General features: G+C 41.4%; 1 protein-coding gene across 1 annotated transcript in view; it reads left to right on the forward strand.

The window, feature by feature from the left end:
- LOC144668039 (B-cell antigen receptor complex-associated protein beta chain-like) overlaps window positions 1-17,193 on the forward strand; it is a 39,161-nt gene extending 21,968 nt beyond the window's left edge. Inside the window, exons 3-5 of the mRNA XM_078529770.1 lie at window positions 7,781-7,899; window positions 9,865-9,915; window positions 15,695-17,193. Of these exons, the coding sequence (XP_078385896.1) occupies window positions 7,781-7,899; window positions 9,865-9,915; window positions 15,695-15,793 (269 nt within the window). The 3' untranslated portion in view covers window positions 15,794-17,193. The remainder of the gene's footprint in view (window positions 1-7,780; window positions 7,900-9,864; window positions 9,916-15,694) is intronic.
- Window positions 17,194-17,787: the final 594 nt, after the last annotated feature.

Genomic DNA, 17,787 nt, shown 5'->3' on the forward strand with positions numbered 1-17,787 from the left:
CTGATCGGGGGTGCCGATCGGAGGTGCGCCTGCACGCATCCGTTTCTGCACTTCCCCCCCGATGGGGGGAGAATTCTTCCCTATGTTCTTCTGAAGTTCTATACTGTCCTCCTCACAGTTTACGATGCTTCCAAGTTTTTATCACCTGCAAACTTTTAAGTTGTCCCCTGCACACCAAGATCTAGATCAGTAATATACATCAGGAAAAGCAAGGGTCCAATACCGATCCATGAGGATTTCCACTACAAACCTTCCTCCAGCCCGAAAAATATCCATTTATCATTACTCACTGTTTCCTATTACTCAGCCAATTTTGTATCCATTTTGCGACTGTCCCTTTTATTCCATGGGCCATAACTTTTCTCACAAGTCTGTTGTGCAGCACTGTATCAAATGCCTTATGGAAGTCCATGTACAACACATCAATAGCATTACTCTCATCAACCCTCTCTGTTACTGTTTCAAAAAACTCCAGCAAATTAGCTAAACACGATTTTCCCTTAAGAAATCCATGCTGGTTTTTCCCAATCAATCCACATTTTTCCATGTGACTATTAATTCTATCCTGGATAATTGTTTCAGAAGCTTCCCCATCATCGAAGTTAAATTGACTGGTCTGTAATTGCTGGGCTTATCCTTACAACCTTTTTTGAACAAGGTTTCAACATGTTTGCAATTCTCCAGTCCTCTGGCACCCCCCCTGAGTCTAGTGAAGACTGAAAGATTATGGCCAGTGTCCCTGCAATTTCCACTATCACTTCCTTCAATATTCTTGGATGCATCCCATCCGGTCCCAGTGCCCTGTCAACGTTAAGTACCTTGTTTCTGCCAAAATAAGAGCAACAGAAATTGGGGGGTCTTTTCTGGAGCTTTAAGAAGCACTGGTTAACTGCATGGTACTTGATAGAAGCATGGCATAAACTCTGCACATTTCAAAACTACAACTTGGGTCCTTAAATGGCAATTTGCATAAACAACCTTTGCCCAAAACAGACAGGAAAACTGCATCTCCAGACATTGATTATCTAAGTTGGGGGCAAGGATCCACCACCTAATTTTCCTTTGCCAGCCGCCAATTTTCCAATGTGAAATGGGTGACCACCAGTTGGAAATAGCTATCCTTATAACCTATCACCTTGTTCCCGCTTCTCCCTTGCCCCAGCCCCCACTACTGTGTGCCAAAGTCCCAATATATATGAGCTACGGAAGTCAGTCAAACCTCCTGTTTTAACAATATGTGGGCAAAGTGGAATCAGGATTTATGTTTGTATATGGGAGTAGCATGATGCCTAACTTTATTCTGCAAGCACTGTGCAGTTAACTTTAAATAAGCTTTTGAAAGAATGAAGTTTCAGGATGTTAAGCCAAGTATTGTGACTGCTGTGAAGGGATGTGAAGTTAGTAAAGTTGTCCAGAAGATGTGCCCAGTAATGCAAAATATCTAACCATGCCCTTGAGAAAGCTCCAGTCAATCCAAACAAATGTTCTCATATCACAAGATAGCGCAAAGGAAGGTTGGGTTTTGTTTTCAGTGATGTGATGGAGAATATTAAGAAAACTATGAGCATTGTCTATTGACTACTCCCTGTAGTCTTAACCTAGGTTATTTAAGCATAAGTTGAGTGTTTTAGCAAGAGTTTTATAGTCACAGTTTAGTTGAGAACTTGCACATTGCAGTGGATCTTTGAATACTGATGGGATTGTGTTTTTCCACATGCTTGGAATGTAGCAGCTGAGTCTACAGTACAATCTGTGCAATGACGAATCTTGCTCTGATCTCAAGTCCAATATGACTTCTTCAGAGCTCTGAAGAAGAGTCATACAGACTCAAAATGTTGACTCTGTTTCTCTCTCCACAGATGCTACCAGACCTGCTGAGTTTTTGCAGCATTTTGTGTTTTTATTTCAGATTTCCAGCATTCTCATTACTTTGCTTTTGTTATTATGGAATTAGGTGGGTTTGGTAATAGACAAATAAATAACGATATGGCTGTTGTAGCTTCTTTATCCTGGAGCACTAGGTAATGTCTATTTGTATTAATGTTTGATGTTAATTCAGCTTAAAATAGAACAAAGATGGTTACCAATTTTAAAATGTGAGACTTGAAGACATCTTCAGCAGGACTTTCCTTCATTTTTCCACCTAAAGTTGAAAAGGGGGGCAAAAATTGGACGGCACTGATTCTTCATCTGACCTGAATTAAGAGTCTAAATGGGATAAAGTAACAACAGAATCTGGGGGTACTGATGTAGAAACCACTAAAAACAGTGACGCAGATTATTAACTTCATTAATAGAAACAAACCCAGCACTGCACTGCAGATCATTTTGAGAGGGATAGAATTGAGAAGCAGAAAGGTTATGTTCAGCTTACATCGGACATTGGCTGGAGCACACTTGGAGTATTGTGCAGAGTTCTGCGGCTGGATTTTCAATGTGAGGTTGGGAACGCGACACCTGAATGAATTCCGTATCCCAACCATATGGCAAGCTGCGATGCTCTTGTGATGCTATTTTTACATGCAAATGCCTAATTGGGCAGGGGCGGTGAGTTTAGCACCCAATTAGTGGCTCTGAACGCCTCCAGCAAGCAGACGCTGCCTGTCTGGCACAAGTGGCCAAGGCAGGTAGCAGCCATGTTGGAGCCTGCCACTACTTTGCCGAAGAAAACAGGCAAGAGGGCTGGCAGCATCTACAGCTTTGCAAGAGGTCATGCAGGCTAGATTGCACAGCAGCACTGGAACCGGTGTTCAGGGATCCAGCAGAAGTCAGTTATAAACCATTAAAGAGAAAGTGTCTGGTGGGTCCACAGCAAACCCAGCAGCTGTGTGCTAGGGTGCATCAAACTGTTCACGTTTGCCAAATTGAGCTTTCAAAATTCCAATGGCGACTTGACAGGCCCCTTAATGAGTTCCTTATGTGCTCATGGGGCCGTTAATTCGTGGCAGCCGTGTTTCCTGCTCCATCCCCAATGCCTATGAAAATACAAGACTGTCCCAGAGGCATCGGGATTCTGAGACGACCCCCAGGGCTGCAATTTTTAAGACCCGAATGCATCAGGTCCTGATCCCATGGTCCTTTGAAGATCCCGCCCCTTCTCGTCATGTTATACAAATGATATAAAGGCCCTGGAGAAGGTGCAAAAACTGATTTACAGGGGTGATACCAAAACTGAGAGGTTATACTTATAAGGAAAGGCTGATCAGGCTGGGGCTATTTTTTTCTAGAAAAGGGAAAACTGAGGGGTCACCCGATAGAGGTTTGTAAAACCATGGAAGTGTTTGATAGGATAAACATACAGAAGATGTTTATATTTAGGGGAGGCCAAAACTAGGATCCATACATATAAGATAACCACCAATATATCCAAACGGGGAATCAGCAGAAACTTCCCTATCCAGAGAGTGATAAAAACATGGAATTACCAGAAGAGGTAGTTGAAGTGAATTGCATAGATGCACTTAAGGGAAAAGCTAGATTGGCATAGAGGGGAGAAAGGAGTAGAAGGATATGTTGACAGGGTTAGTTGAAGAGGGGGGGTGGTGGAGGCTTTGTGGAGCATAAATGCCAGCATGGACCAGTTAAACTGAATGCCCTGTTTCTGTGTTGTGAATTCTACGTCATTTCCTCTCCCTACTCTTTTTCCTGTACCACCGTTGTAAATGCAAATGTCTGCGGGGTGGAGCACAGATTCCCGGCCCTTTTATTTCCCTAGTTGCCACATGAAGCCTAGTAATAGTCCTTGGGGTAGTAGCAAGAAGCCCACCAGGATTTGGCTGCTTCATCCATTAGGAAGAGACTGATTAAGGGCAGAATTTTACAGTCCCGTTGTGACAGGGGGTAGGGCCGTAAAATGCGGCGAGCCATTCAAAAGTCCGCCGATTTTGGCGGCACCATAAAATCCCGTCGGCATAAAATTCCACCCTTAGGAAAAAACTTGCTAGGAAGATAATGCTAATGGCACAAAAACCTAGCATAGTTTTGATTCTAGACTTGTGTGGTAAGAAATCCAAGAACTGAAGGTTTTGCAGGATTAGAATAGACAGAGCTGGTGAGAGTAATAAGGCAGCAATCATATTTGAACTATGGACACCATTATAAAAAGAAACACGAGTAATAATGAATATGGAAACAGAACATTTGTGAGTTTTGGTGTAAACAGAACTAACAACTGCATCATGCAGAACAGGCAGTGAAGTTTCATTTTACAGCGTAGGATTTTCTACACATAGGTAGAAATTCAAGGATTAAACTGAGAAAATATAAGCATGACTCATGAAAAATTTATCATGATTTAAAATTATAATGTATCTCATATTACAGATAACTTTATTATTATCAGGAAAACCCATTGCATTTGTTAACGTGGGGAAAGTAATAACTTACATTTACATAACACCGATCATTATGGTGTCTCAAAGCACTTCACAGCCAACGACTTACTTTTGGCAGACAACTTGTGCACAGCAAGGCCCAACAAATGGGAGAAATTATAGGTTAATCTGTTTTAGATGTAGTATTTGAGGAATAAATATTGATCAGGACATCGCCCCTGCTCCAAATACACCTGCCTGATGGTCCTTCAATTTAATATCTCACCCAAAAGACAGCCCCTCCAACAATGCAGTATTCCTCAATGTTGCACATAACATAAATGGAACCTTTTGACATGAGAACTAAGCTGATACTTGATAATTGCTTCCTTTATTGCTCAGGGTTGCCAACTGTGTATTCCTGGAGGTTTCATCACATGGCTTTCCCCCATGCTCCAGCCATCAGTCAGCCAATATATGTATCCTTGTGATGTACTGCCTTCCTACACCAACTGTCAAGCAAAAAAGACAAATTACTGAACTGGATGAAGCTTGACAGTCAGCCAGTCTTTTTTCCCCCTATTTTCAATATGTTTACATCTGGTAAAGAGAAATGTTCAAAGAAAATGACAAAAAAAAACAATCTTCTTTAATGTCACGATGATTTTTCTCCACGGTTGTAGTCAGCAGTGTCCTGGAGATTGATCTTCAATTGCTGGAGACACCAGGCCAGTCCTGGAGGATTAGCTCAGCACTGCCTGCGTGGGAAGGGGGAGGAGGGTGAGCGGGGCGAATGAGAACTTCACACATGCCCGCGAGTGCGCGCTTTAAAATCTCCCTGAGGCACGGAGCTGCCTCAGGGAGATAAAGAGTTGTAAAGAAAAATTGAAAAATGTAATAAAACATGTCCAACTCTGTCACATGAGCAGGAACATGTTATTAATTAAATTTTTAAACTTTTATTTTTATTGCATTTGCTTTAGGAAACCTCATCCCGCCCGTGGATGAGGTTTCCTAAAAAGTGCAAAGGCCACTTGGCCTTTTTGTCTACCCGTCAACTGTTAAGGTTGGATGGGCAGTGAAAAGTTTTTCTGAATAACCTTGTTAATGGCCTTAGCAGGCCTTTTATTTGTCAGCGGGCGCACTGCCAGCGACTGAAATATCGTGTGACTGCGTGTTGATGTGGGACGCTCGGCCGACATTAACGTGCGTCACTTTACGCTCGAGTGGGTCGGGCACACGCCCGCTCACCCAGCTAAAAATTTTGCTCCAAGCCTGGTGCAACTAGGTGAAACTCAAACATTTTTTGGACCTTGTAGTTGTAGCAGGCCTGACGCATTTAACAATCTGGGTAATCTAAAACTCTAAAGGAGTTTGGACTAGACTGACCATCGATTTCTTGTTTAGTTAAATGTGTGTTGGGGTTTATTTGTTGAATTTAAAAAAAAGAATTATTGAGCTACTTGATTGAAAAATATATTTTTTTTGGTGGATTTTCACAAGGACACTCCTAATCTCCTGCTGCAACTTTGGCAGAGATACTAGCCAGAGTCAGGAAACCAATGCTCATTTCATTTCCAGGTCCTAAACCCTGCACCACATCTGTGTCACGAATACGATGCTCTTTTAAAATGCCTAATTGGGCCGGAGGCTAGCTCAGGGTCCAATTAGTGGCAGCCTGGAGACAGAAACTGGTTCTGGAGTACAAAGCTCAAAAGCAGATGGCAGCCGTGACTCGGTTTACCATTGCCTTGCAGATTGGAGCAGGCAGGAGAGCAGAGAGCCAGCAGCCTCATTGGGCATACAAGTGGCCAAGACAGCCAATCAAAAGGTACTTGAACTGCCCTGTTTTAAGTATCCTTTATTCCCAATATTTTATTTCAGCAGCTATAACACACATTGGCTCCCCGCAGTGCTTCCAACATGTGTGCACTATTGTGCACTAGACCGTTCACTCTTCCCAGTCGCTGTTTTGATCATCTGCTTTAGCCCTCCCTATAGCCTGTTAACAAGCTCCTCAAGGAACTAAACAGGTAGTTAATTGGAGGCAAGCCGGTTGCTGGTTCCTCACCCTCTCTTTGATAATTGGAGCGAGGCATTGATAACTGCCATAGCACCTGTGCCTGCACCCGACCTCGCCCCCATGGGCGTGTGAAAACCAAGCCCTAGTTAAATGGTATAAGTAACCATTTACATCATTCTTGCATGTTTTTAAAAATTCATTTATGGGATCTGGGTGTCGCTGTCTAGGCCAACATTTATTGCCCATCCCAAATTGCCCTTGACAAGGTGGTGGTGAGCTGCCTTCTTGAACCGCTGCAGTCCATGTGGTGTAGGTACACCCACAGTGTTGTTAGGGAGTGAGTTCCAGGATTTTAACCCAATGACAGTGAAGGAACGGTGACATATTTCCAACTCAGGATGGTGACTGGCTTAGTGGGGATCCTCAAGGTGGTGGTGTTCCCATGTGTCTGCTACCCTGTCCTTCTAGATAGTAGTGGTCATGGGTTTGGAAGGTGCTGCCTAAGGAGCCTTGGTGAGTTTCTGCAGTGCATCTTGTAGATGGTACACACTGCTGTCACTGTTCATTGGTGGTGGAGGGAGTGAACATTTGTGGATGGGGTGTCAATCAAGCGAGCTACTTTGTCCTGAATGGTGTCAAGCTTCTTGAGTGATGTTGGAGCTGCACTTTTCCAGGCAAGTATTCCATCACACTCCTGACTTGTGCATTGTAGATGATGGACAGGCTTTGGGGAGTCAGGAGGTAAATTATTATCTGCAAGATTCCTAGCCTCTAACCTGTTCTTGTAGCCACAGTATTTATATGGCTCGTCCAGTTCAGCTTCTGGTTAATGCTAACCTCCAGGTGGATATGCACAGATTAGCCACTGATGTGACTTCAGTAACAGCAGAAGATCAAGAAAAATCCTTGGAAATTGTACCCCAAAACATCTGATATATATTTCCCATGTCTTTTGATGTAGGCAGTTATAATATCATCATTTATGCTATGTACCAAACGTCAGTTTTGTAGTAAGAAACACTCATTATAAGCGGGTTACAACCCACCTGGAATGTCCTTGAATTAAAGATTAACCCCCTGAACACTTATGCAAAATAACCCGAGAAAAAATCATATGAGTTATTTCATCTTGTTTCAGACTCATAAGGAACAGCAGAATTACCAAACACACTAGGTAGAATACAGCCCTGGTGCAGACGCAGCCCAGCGAATCTATGCTCTGAACTGAGCAATTTCTGGAGCAGAGGGCATTGTGGGTACTGTAGCCACCATCATTGTCCATCAGGTGACCAATAGCAGGAGTACTAGGGGGCATTGCAGTTGGAATTGATAAGTTATGTTACGAATATGGTCCAGAGTTGGTAAGTCTGTTGGCAGTTTGTTAGAGTTAGACTGCAATTTTGTTCTCTCTTGTAAAATCTTGTTTTGATATTTTCCCCTACAGAACCCATCAATAGCAAAAAGCCAAGTGCCACATACACATTGAAGGACATGTTGATTTTAATTCAGGGTATTCTGCTGATCCTGTGTCTCACTTTACCAGGAATGTTGCTAATTAACAAAGTAAGTAAACAGCAATTCATCCTCACAGTTCTTTGATATTTCTCCTTCTGCAAATATTGTACACCATTTGGGTCACTGAGATAGATTTTTGTTGTTTCTACTTGGGTGTTAAGGATTGCCTGTGCAGTAAATATAAAAAAACATCTTTTATGGAGGATCACATGCCCCTTACAGAACCCGATTGATTTTTATGGCAATGGATGTAAGCCATTCAGCCCCTTCAGCCTGTTCTGCCATTCAGTTAATGGCTGATCTACATCCTAAATCCATCCACCCACTCTGGTCTATAATCATTAATATCCTTGCCTAACAAAATCTAACAATCTCAATTTTGAAATCTTCAATTGACCTCCAACCTCAATTGCCATTTGGGGAAAGAATTCCAGGTTTTTTGTTGTGTTAAGAAGTATTTGCTGACATCAGCAATGAAAGGCCTAGCTCCAATTTTAAGGTTATGTCCCCTTGCCCTGGACTCCCTCATCGGAGGAAATAGATTCTCTCTATCAAGCAAGGAAAAGCAAGAGTTCCTTGATGCATTCTTCCCAGGCAATTTTTTAACATCCAGGTATTGAAGATGATAATTGACATGCTCATTGCAACAGTAACAGACAATATAGTTTTGGACTGAAGATGGCTTCCTGAGGTAGAATTTGTGTGGTGTATAACATGTTGATAGCAATTCAGCTTTACAGCCCTCTCAATGTGAAGTAACCATTGAGAAAGATGTAAGACAGGCTGCCAACTTGCTATTACTGGCTTTATACCATTACAATAAGTCAAGGTCTACCTTTGACTGTAAGACCAAGACATGAAGAGTGTTCCTGGCTGAAATTTACTCAAAATATCTAAAACAATTTTGATTACCACATTTTAATTTTTTTTTAACCCATGTGTTTTCCTTTCTGTTCCCTTCCTCATCTGAATGTATTAATTTCTTGCTAAGGTTTGGATAGGCAGCCTTGGTTGTCCTCCAGTACTGCACCTAAATGGCCATCCTTTATGTGTTGTCGGTGCATGCCAACTGGTTGTTAGACAGTAGCTTTGTCCAATCTGATGTAAGCGAGTACATTTCTAGCAGAACATTACTGGAGAGCGATCAGGAACAATAACTGGCTGATTTTCCTCTCCCTAACCTGTGAACATTCAGGCCACATGCTGTGTCCTGACTGCCACCCTGTAAATGATCAGCCATTTACTTTCCAAACCTTCAGCAGTCTGATTCATAAATTATTTATTTTCAGTCCCCAATGGCCTGTACTGAGTAAATATGTAGTGCCAAACATACAAGTCTGAAATCTGTGCTACATTCGCTGATTTAAGTAGTAGCAGTGTTATAATTGGCCTCAGTACCTTGAGAATGGTGAGGAGAAAAAGATAGTGACGGCCATTGTTTATTTGGAACTTGACTAACATCATCCAGATTTAAACTTGGAGTTTTTGGAACCAGCAAAAAGAGAAGACTTTCATCCCATTATTCTGGAATGGTTCAACTCCAAATATCCATTGAAAGGGCCATCTGCTCAATCCATGGTGCCAAATGATGTGATATACTTTCTTTTAACATATAGATATTTTAGAGATGATTTATTTTAAGTCAGTATATGGATTGGTCCCTAGAGGCCTGGTGCTAATGCCCCACATGTGCACCTATATTTTAGTAATATTGAAGGACAGTCATCTTGTGATGCTTACCAAGGTCCTTATTAGAGTTTAGCAGGAAAAGATTTTAAGTCACAAGTTTGTTGATGTATAGCATCTTACCTGAAGCTGATATTTCAGCCCAGTTGTGAAACATAATATCGAGGTAACAAATGATTTTTTTGGCATTTGAAAGGCAATCTATTTTAAATGCTCCATATAGTTGAAACAAGAAGTGATGCTGTTCAAAGGACGAGGGTTTAAAAAAAAATCAGCAAATGAGAAAGAAAGAAGAGTTGTAAGCATAATCAATTTTATTCTTCACAGAACAATCAGGCAAGGAGGAGTGAAGAAGCAGAGACGTACCATTTGTATGAGGTATGAAACAAAGGGGGCAATTTTAGAACTAATGTTACACTTGGGGAAATGTGTACTTGAACCAAATGATGTGAGAGGTATTTGTGCTGTTGCAGGTATTTTAAACTCTTTTGTTACTGGTGTGCCAGTTTCACTAAACACAGGCGATGTGGAGATAGTTTGGCTTGATCAGTATCATCCAAAAGAAATTGCTGACTAGTGTGGCTGTTGCAACACCTTTGTGACCACAGGCACTAGTTTTAGGAGAAAATGTTTCACACAATACAGGTAAATGTACTTGACAGGTAGATATTTACTTAAGGAAACATCCACAACCATTCAGTAACTAATCACTGGACATCACTGCAGGAATTCCTCAAGGTGGTATCCTGGGCCCAACCATCTGCAGTTGCTTCATCAATGACCTTCCTTCCATAATAAAATCAGAAGTGGGTACGTTCACTGATGATTGCATTATGTTCAGCACCATTCACAACTCCTCAGATACTGAAGCAATCCATGTCCAAATGCAGCAAGGCCTGGACAAAATCCAGGCTTGGGTGACAAGTGGCAAGTAACATTCGTGCCACACAAGTGCCAGGCAATGACCATTTCCAACAAGAGAGAATCTAACATTCACCACTTGACATTCAGTGGCATTACCATAACCGAATACCCCACTATCAACATCCTGAGGGTTACCATTGACCAGAAACTGAACTGGACTAGCTGCATAAATACTGTGGCTTCAAGAGCAGGTCAGAGGTTAGGAATCCTGCAGCAAGTAACTCACCTCCGACTCCCCAAAGCCTGTCCACCATCTACAAGGCACAAGTGAGGAGTGTGATGGAATACTCCCCACTTGCCTGGATGACTGCTCCTGGGAGCTCCATAACACTCAAGAAGCTTGACACCATCCAGGGCAAAGTAGCCTGCTTGATTGACACCCTATCCGCAAACATTCACTACCTCCACCACTGACGCACAGTGGCAGCAGTGTGTACCATCTACAAGATGCACTGCAGGAACACACCAAGGCTCCTTAGGCAGCATCTTCCAAACACATGACCACTACCATCTAGAAGGACAAGGGCTACAGATACATGGGAACACCACCACCTGGAAGTTCCCTCCAAGTCACTCACCATCCTGACTTGGAAATATATCGCTGTTCCTTCACTGTCGCCGGGTCAAAATCCTGGAGCTCCCTCCCCACAGCCCTATTGGTGTACCTACACCACATGGACTGTAACGGTTCAAGAAGGCAGCTCACCACCACCTTCCCAAGGGCAATTAGAGATGGGCAATAAATGCTGGCTTAGCCAGCAATGTGCACATCCCATAAATGAATTTTAAAAATCATCGTTCTGTTTCTAATCTTGTAATTTTAACAGCAAAAGCACAACAAGGCACAAAAACACAAAAGTAAAATACTGCAGATGGTGGAAATCCGACATAAAAGCAGAAATTGCTTCAAATGCTCAGCAAGTTTGGCATTATCTGTGGAAAGAGAAACAGAGTTAGCATTTCAAGTCATGATCTTTCAGCAGCTGAAATACACATGCAAATACCATGTGAATGAGTATTGAGATCACATGCTTAATGATAATCTCTATGACATTTTTTTCCCAATGTACTGAGAACCATAGAAGTAGAACCATAAAAAAGTTAAGGTGTATAAAGAGGCCATTCAGCCCATCATATCTGCACCAGCCAAAAAAGAGAAAAAAGAAACTCACCGGCTCCTTTTAATCATACTTTCCGGCACCTGGTCCGTAGTCTTACAGGCTACAGCACCTCAGGTGCAGATCCAGGTACCATTTAAATGAGTTGAGGGTTTCTGCCTCCACCACCAAACCAGAGAGTGAATTCCAGATGCCCATCACCCTCTGGGTGGAAAAGCTTTTCCTCATGTCCCCTCTAATCCTCTACCAATCGCCTTAAATCTATGCGCCCTGGTAATTGACCCCTCAGTTAGGGGAAACAGGTCTTTCCTGTCTACCCTATCGAGACCCCTCATAATTTTGTACACCTCAATTAGGCCACTCCTCAGCCCCCTCTGTTCTAAGGAAAACAACCCTAGCCTATCCATTCTTTCCTCATAGCTGCAACTTTCAAGCCCTGGCAACGTTCTTGTAAATCTCCTCTGTACTCTCTTCAGAGCTCTTATGTCCTTCCTGTAATGTGGTGAACAGAACTTGTACACAAAATTCCAGCTGTGGCCTAACCAGCATTTTATCATGATATCCCTGCTTTTCAGTTCAACACCTCACCCAATAAATGAAAGCATTACATATGCTTTCTTGACCACCTTGTACTGCCACCTTCAGGGACCTGTGGATATGCACTCCAAGGTCTCTCATTTCCTCAACCTCTCTCAATAACTTCCCATTTATTGAGTATTCCCTTGCTTTGTTTGCCCTCCCCAAATGCATTACCTCGCACTTTTCCAGATTGAATTCCATTTGCCACTTCTCTGCCCACTCAACCAAACCATTGATATCATTCTGGAGTCAACGGCAAACCTCTTCACGGCCAATTTTTGTGTCATCTGCAAATTTCCCAATCATGCCTCCCACATTTAAGTCTAAATCATTAATATATACAACAAACAGCAAAGGCCCCAACACTGAGCCCTGTGGAACACCACTGGAAACTGTTTTCCATTCCCAAAAATATGGAATTTGGCACAATTGGATCCCCAACAAGGGCATTTGATAATAAGCTTATTTAAACATTCAAATGTTATAAAAACATCACCACAATGTTAAAGCATTGAATCTCTAATTATACTTCTAGTTCTAGAGCACAAGAGAATATATACAAAAGTGCTACATCTTACAAAACCCACAAGAACTACACTAAAACTCCCCTAATCAGGATTGAAAGTGAGATTGATGTCTCACCAAATTGTTCAGTGAATAAAACTAGTGCAACTTGCACCATCTACTAGCTCCATTCAGCATTAACCTTATGCATTCCTTAGATACAGATTCTTGCGTTTAACCCTAGTTCAATCGTGCGGAGTCAAAGAGGCAAGGGCCAGGCTAGGTCTATAAAGTTAAAATACCACTGACGTTCAGGCATAGGCTTTTTCCACTTCCGGAACCTAGAACTGGAGCTCCAACTGCTAGAGACTGGGCTGCCAGTGTAATCGCTTTGATTGGGATTCATCTCCAGGACTTTAAACCACCCTAGGTTTGCCTCCTTGACCTCAGCCAAAAGCCTTCAGTCATTAAGGAATGTGAAGCTGCCATTCCCTTATTTGCATTTATAATTTGTCTGCCCACATGTGCGGGGTGGTGGGGGTGGAATGAGGGGTGGTGGAGAATATGTGGAAATAAGTGGAATGTTTTCGATACCAAATATTTGTCAAGCAAAAATCATTGCTGCTTGGCTGTTCAATGGCTAGCATGTTGTTTTATATTGATTATAGAATGGTTACCCCTCTGCCAATCAGACTATTACATGATAAGATATTTTAGCAACTAGAATAATCACCAATATTAAATATAACTGCTGAAATTCACCATGTTTTCCTGACATTAAAGTACATACATATTTTTTTAAATCCTGAATTCAGTACATTTGTCATGCTTGCCTAAAATATTACAAAACAGCAAAAAAAAAACTTGATCAAAGAAGAAAATACCAATAAAAAAATAGTAGCTTTAAAACAAAGCATTTCTTGAAAGAGAGGGAAAAACACAGCCATTTCAATCTGGTTCCTTCTGACCTTGATAACCTGACCCTTCCCCAAGTGGAAGAGCAGCTGTCAATCAACTGACAAATTTCCCATAGCAACAAAAATTAGCATCTAATTGACCTCAGGTTGTACCCATGTAGTGGAATGAGATGATGCTACGGTCTTAACTAGATAGGTCACATTATACACAAGTCAACAGAATACTCGATTGTGTGTTACTTGGTATAATACACATGGTCTTAGATCCTTCAACTTACTACGAAGATCAGCGAACATCTTGTTGTAACTGTTAATGTCTTTTGAATGTTCTGCATATCAACTGTTTAAAATGTTTGAATAAAGTTTCAGTCACTATGTCATAATTGTTAAACCTGCCAGGTGAATTACATCACAAAAGATCATGGCCAGCACTGGCAGCGGACATGAATTTTGTAAATATGAGGGCTGACTTCTCAGTGAGGATTGGCAGTTAAATGGTGCGCTGACCAAAGGAATTGGTAGGCCTGAAGTGCTAGTTTTCTATTCATTCAAATGAATGAATGGAAAATTAATAATAGCGGGCCAACAATTTGTAGACCAATGTTCTTTGTGGGTTCCAGTCCTCCAGTGAGAACATCCAACTGGAGAATCAGCATTACACTCGGCGCCAAAAATGGTGGTTAAAACACATTCAAACCTGGCTGTCACAGCATGTGACATCAGGGCATGATCTATGTTTGACACAGTTCTTAATTGCACTTAATGGACAGGATTTTCCCCTCGGCAATTTGGGGGCAGGGCCCACTCACCGAGGGGAAAATGACGCGGGATGATGTTGGGATGAATCCCCGACGTCATCCCGGGCCATTTAAACTTTTAGGAAACTCTTTCGAGTTATCAACAGCCACAGATTGCAACTCTTTCGAGTACAATCACAGTTCTTGGTTTCCGGGAGTGGGACATGAACCCACAACCCTCTGATTCAAAGGCGAGGGTGCTATGAACGAAATCAGCTGTCCGCCCACCGACCTGTCAATAGCCAATTGAGGCCATTGACAGGATAATTAAGATAATTAAAGACCTGCCCGTCCAACCTTAAGGTTGGTGGGCAGGCCAGGAGCCCCAGCGGGCTCCAGGTTATTCATGAAACTTCATCCACTGGCGGGATGAAGTTTCATGTCCATTTTTAAAAAATGTAATAAAATTTATGTGTTTATTATTAACATGTCCCATCTCGTGTGACATTGTCACATGAGGGGGACATGTTAATAATTTTAATATTTATCTATTTTTAGACTTTACTTACCTGTCACGAATCTCCCTGAGACAGGACTTAGTCTCAGGGAGCAGTGTGCTCTTTCGTGCGCATGCGGGAAAGAGCGCACTTTGACAGATGGGGAATTCCACCCCCCTCCCCCGCACAGGAAGCGCATAGCGCTGGGCAGGCCTTAATTGGCCCGCCCACTCAAAATGGCGGCGGGCCCCGTTTCGGTGGCAGGGGTCGGCTGCCTGCCCACCGCCGAGCCGGTGGGGCCCGCCTGCCATCCGAGGGTAAAATCCTGCCCAATGTGTTTGCACCAAGTTCTTCACTGCTATTTTAACACCTGCATTAATGTAGTGCAGAAAACATGTTAATACAAGCTCTCCTATCAAGAACAGAGCTGATCACAATTTCCACCTGATCATCCAAACCCATCTGATAATGTTACAGGATTGTAATTACTCTTATTATTCTTCATAAACAGCACTGTAAATTATTTAATTTAACACTTTGCTGGAACAATCCTTCGCTTCCTTAAAAGAAATTGGCAACAAAGCCTTTAGTGTGGAATTATGGGCAGTGCAATGGTGCCTATTAGGCCAGGTATCGAGACTAGGCAAACTTATTGATATTGTTACAGCCTTTAGTGGAACAAAATACCTTTAGAAAAACCTAGATTGGAGTTAAATTGACTTTAATGTAAGAGCAGTCTTCCATCACTGGGATCTAATTAAGTTGCATGAATAAATGTAGTAGTATTGGGATTTTAATCAAAGCAATTGATGTGAGAGTATTCAAAGTTACTTAGCAGATTACAACCATTTTTAAAAAATTCCTTTTTTGTTTCATTTTAGGGTTTGGAAGTTATGCAGTCAGCAATGTATGAAGACATCGGCAATGTGAAATCATCACCTGATGCTAAATGGACAATTGGCGAGCAGCCTAATGAATAACTTTCACAATCACATCATTACTCACCTGCATCATGAACCCATAATGATGTTCCCCTGAACAATATTATAATAAAAATAACAACATATTGAAAATGATATTATTGGACAGGAAAAGAAACAACATGTAGAAAATGACCAAGGCGGATTACAGAAGTGTTTGTGGTTCCCAGCTGACCCCGAGTCAAGTGTAAATGTATGATACAACAACAAATTTGTTTACAAGCCCTAAAACATTGGATACTTTTGTAGGTCATACCTTGCCCATCCATGAAGCATGCATAAGTGAATTGTTTTATTTGCCTTTATTCTGGTGCAAAGTGAGGCTTTTTGAGGCTTAGTTAGCTTGACAGGTAAGTGGGCCATATTTTAAGGAGACTAGAAATGAAATTTAGAGACAAATTGCTGATTTTATAGGAAGATTGTGTGTACAATTTAATGGAGGAATTGATATATTTTGTCGATACAGAGCTGTTAATTAATTGCGTGTTATATATAGCATAATAGATAGCCAGGGAAATTATAGATATATGCAGAGTGTGTTTGTAATTGATGCGTAGACAGTCCAAAATAATGAAGGGTATAACACCAGCTGAAAATATATCCTCCGGTTACTATTATTCTTTTGACTAAGCGCACTGTCCTCCATTACATCAAGGTGAGTTAATGTGCACAGTGAAGGAGACTATTGGTAATAAGGAGCAATAGTCATTTTATTACATAGATCATTAATTTGGGGAAAATTAAGTGCTGTCCTGATATGGTACACACAAAATCGCACATGGATTGGGGTTTGTAATAAGGAGGTCAAGGGTTGAGGTGACACCATAAACTGTAGGTGACACTTGAGTGATTGAATTATCAAGGTCATCTCAACCCCAAGATGAGATGGCATTGAAAAGCCACACTCCAAACACACTGCGACCTGTCCTTTTCTATACAGTAGACACAGGTGACATTACAGCCCGTAGAGACCTGTTTCTCTTCTGGTAATTGGTTGAACTTTTTATTATTTTTCCTTCAGTTGGTTTCATGACACACAGATGTCAGTTTTTACTAACAAAATCAAATGATTTCACTAAAAATGATACTGTATTTGCTGATTTTAACCAGAAATGATATTGAGATTTATTTCAAGGGAATTTGACCATGTATATATTGTACAAATAACTGAGTGAGAACATTGCTATTATTACTAATAAGGTGCTGAATTGCAAATATAATATTAACAGTTGAATAAATTCCATTTTTAGTCATCTCCATGCTATAGAATCCTTGGGAAAAGTGTAAATTTAAGGAGTTTGTTGGATTGTTCCACAGCCGGTATCCGTGATAACTTAGCGGCTTTTGAGATCTCTTCATCAAAGGGCGTATGTAGCCTAATTATAAAGGACTAAAGATAATTTCCTGCTATAGTGTTTCTTTGTGACAGCACTTAAACAATTCTTATAAGCACTCAAAAAGTTCAAATAAGAACATCAGGCTCATCCATCCTACTCGCCCCAGTTGATGAAACAAATTCATACACCATTTAGCCATCTCACACAATGCTTTGGAAATGAGGCCAGCACATATATTTTTTTCATTGTACTTTACAAAGTAATGTTAATTCTTTGGAACAGGAATAAACATGGTCCACACAAGCTGGTCCCTTTCTCAGAGATCAATGTGTCTTTTCACCATATATTCCCCACATCCTTTGATCTCCAAGAATACTTATAATTGCCTCTTAAAGCTACTCACACCATCAGCCTGAATGGTTCTTTCTGATAACTTCATGCACAACTCTGCCTTGAATGAAAATAATGTTCCACCTGACTTTATTTCTTATTCCTAAGTTCCTATTTTCTTTATTTTGTCCTCTGTAATTTGAACCCTTTACCACAGCAAACAACTTGCTTGAATTGCTTCTGTCAATGACTTTCAAACTTGCTGTTTGAATGATGTTGTCCACATCTTGTCCTTGCAATACTAGATGAAAAGGACTTCCACAACTA

Source organism: Cetorhinus maximus, chromosome 25 (genome assembly GCF_964194155.1).
Source record: "Cetorhinus maximus chromosome 25, sCetMax3.hap1.1, whole genome shotgun sequence".
In the NCBI taxonomy this organism is placed as follows: domain Eukaryota; kingdom Metazoa; phylum Chordata; class Chondrichthyes; order Lamniformes; family Cetorhinidae; genus Cetorhinus; species Cetorhinus maximus.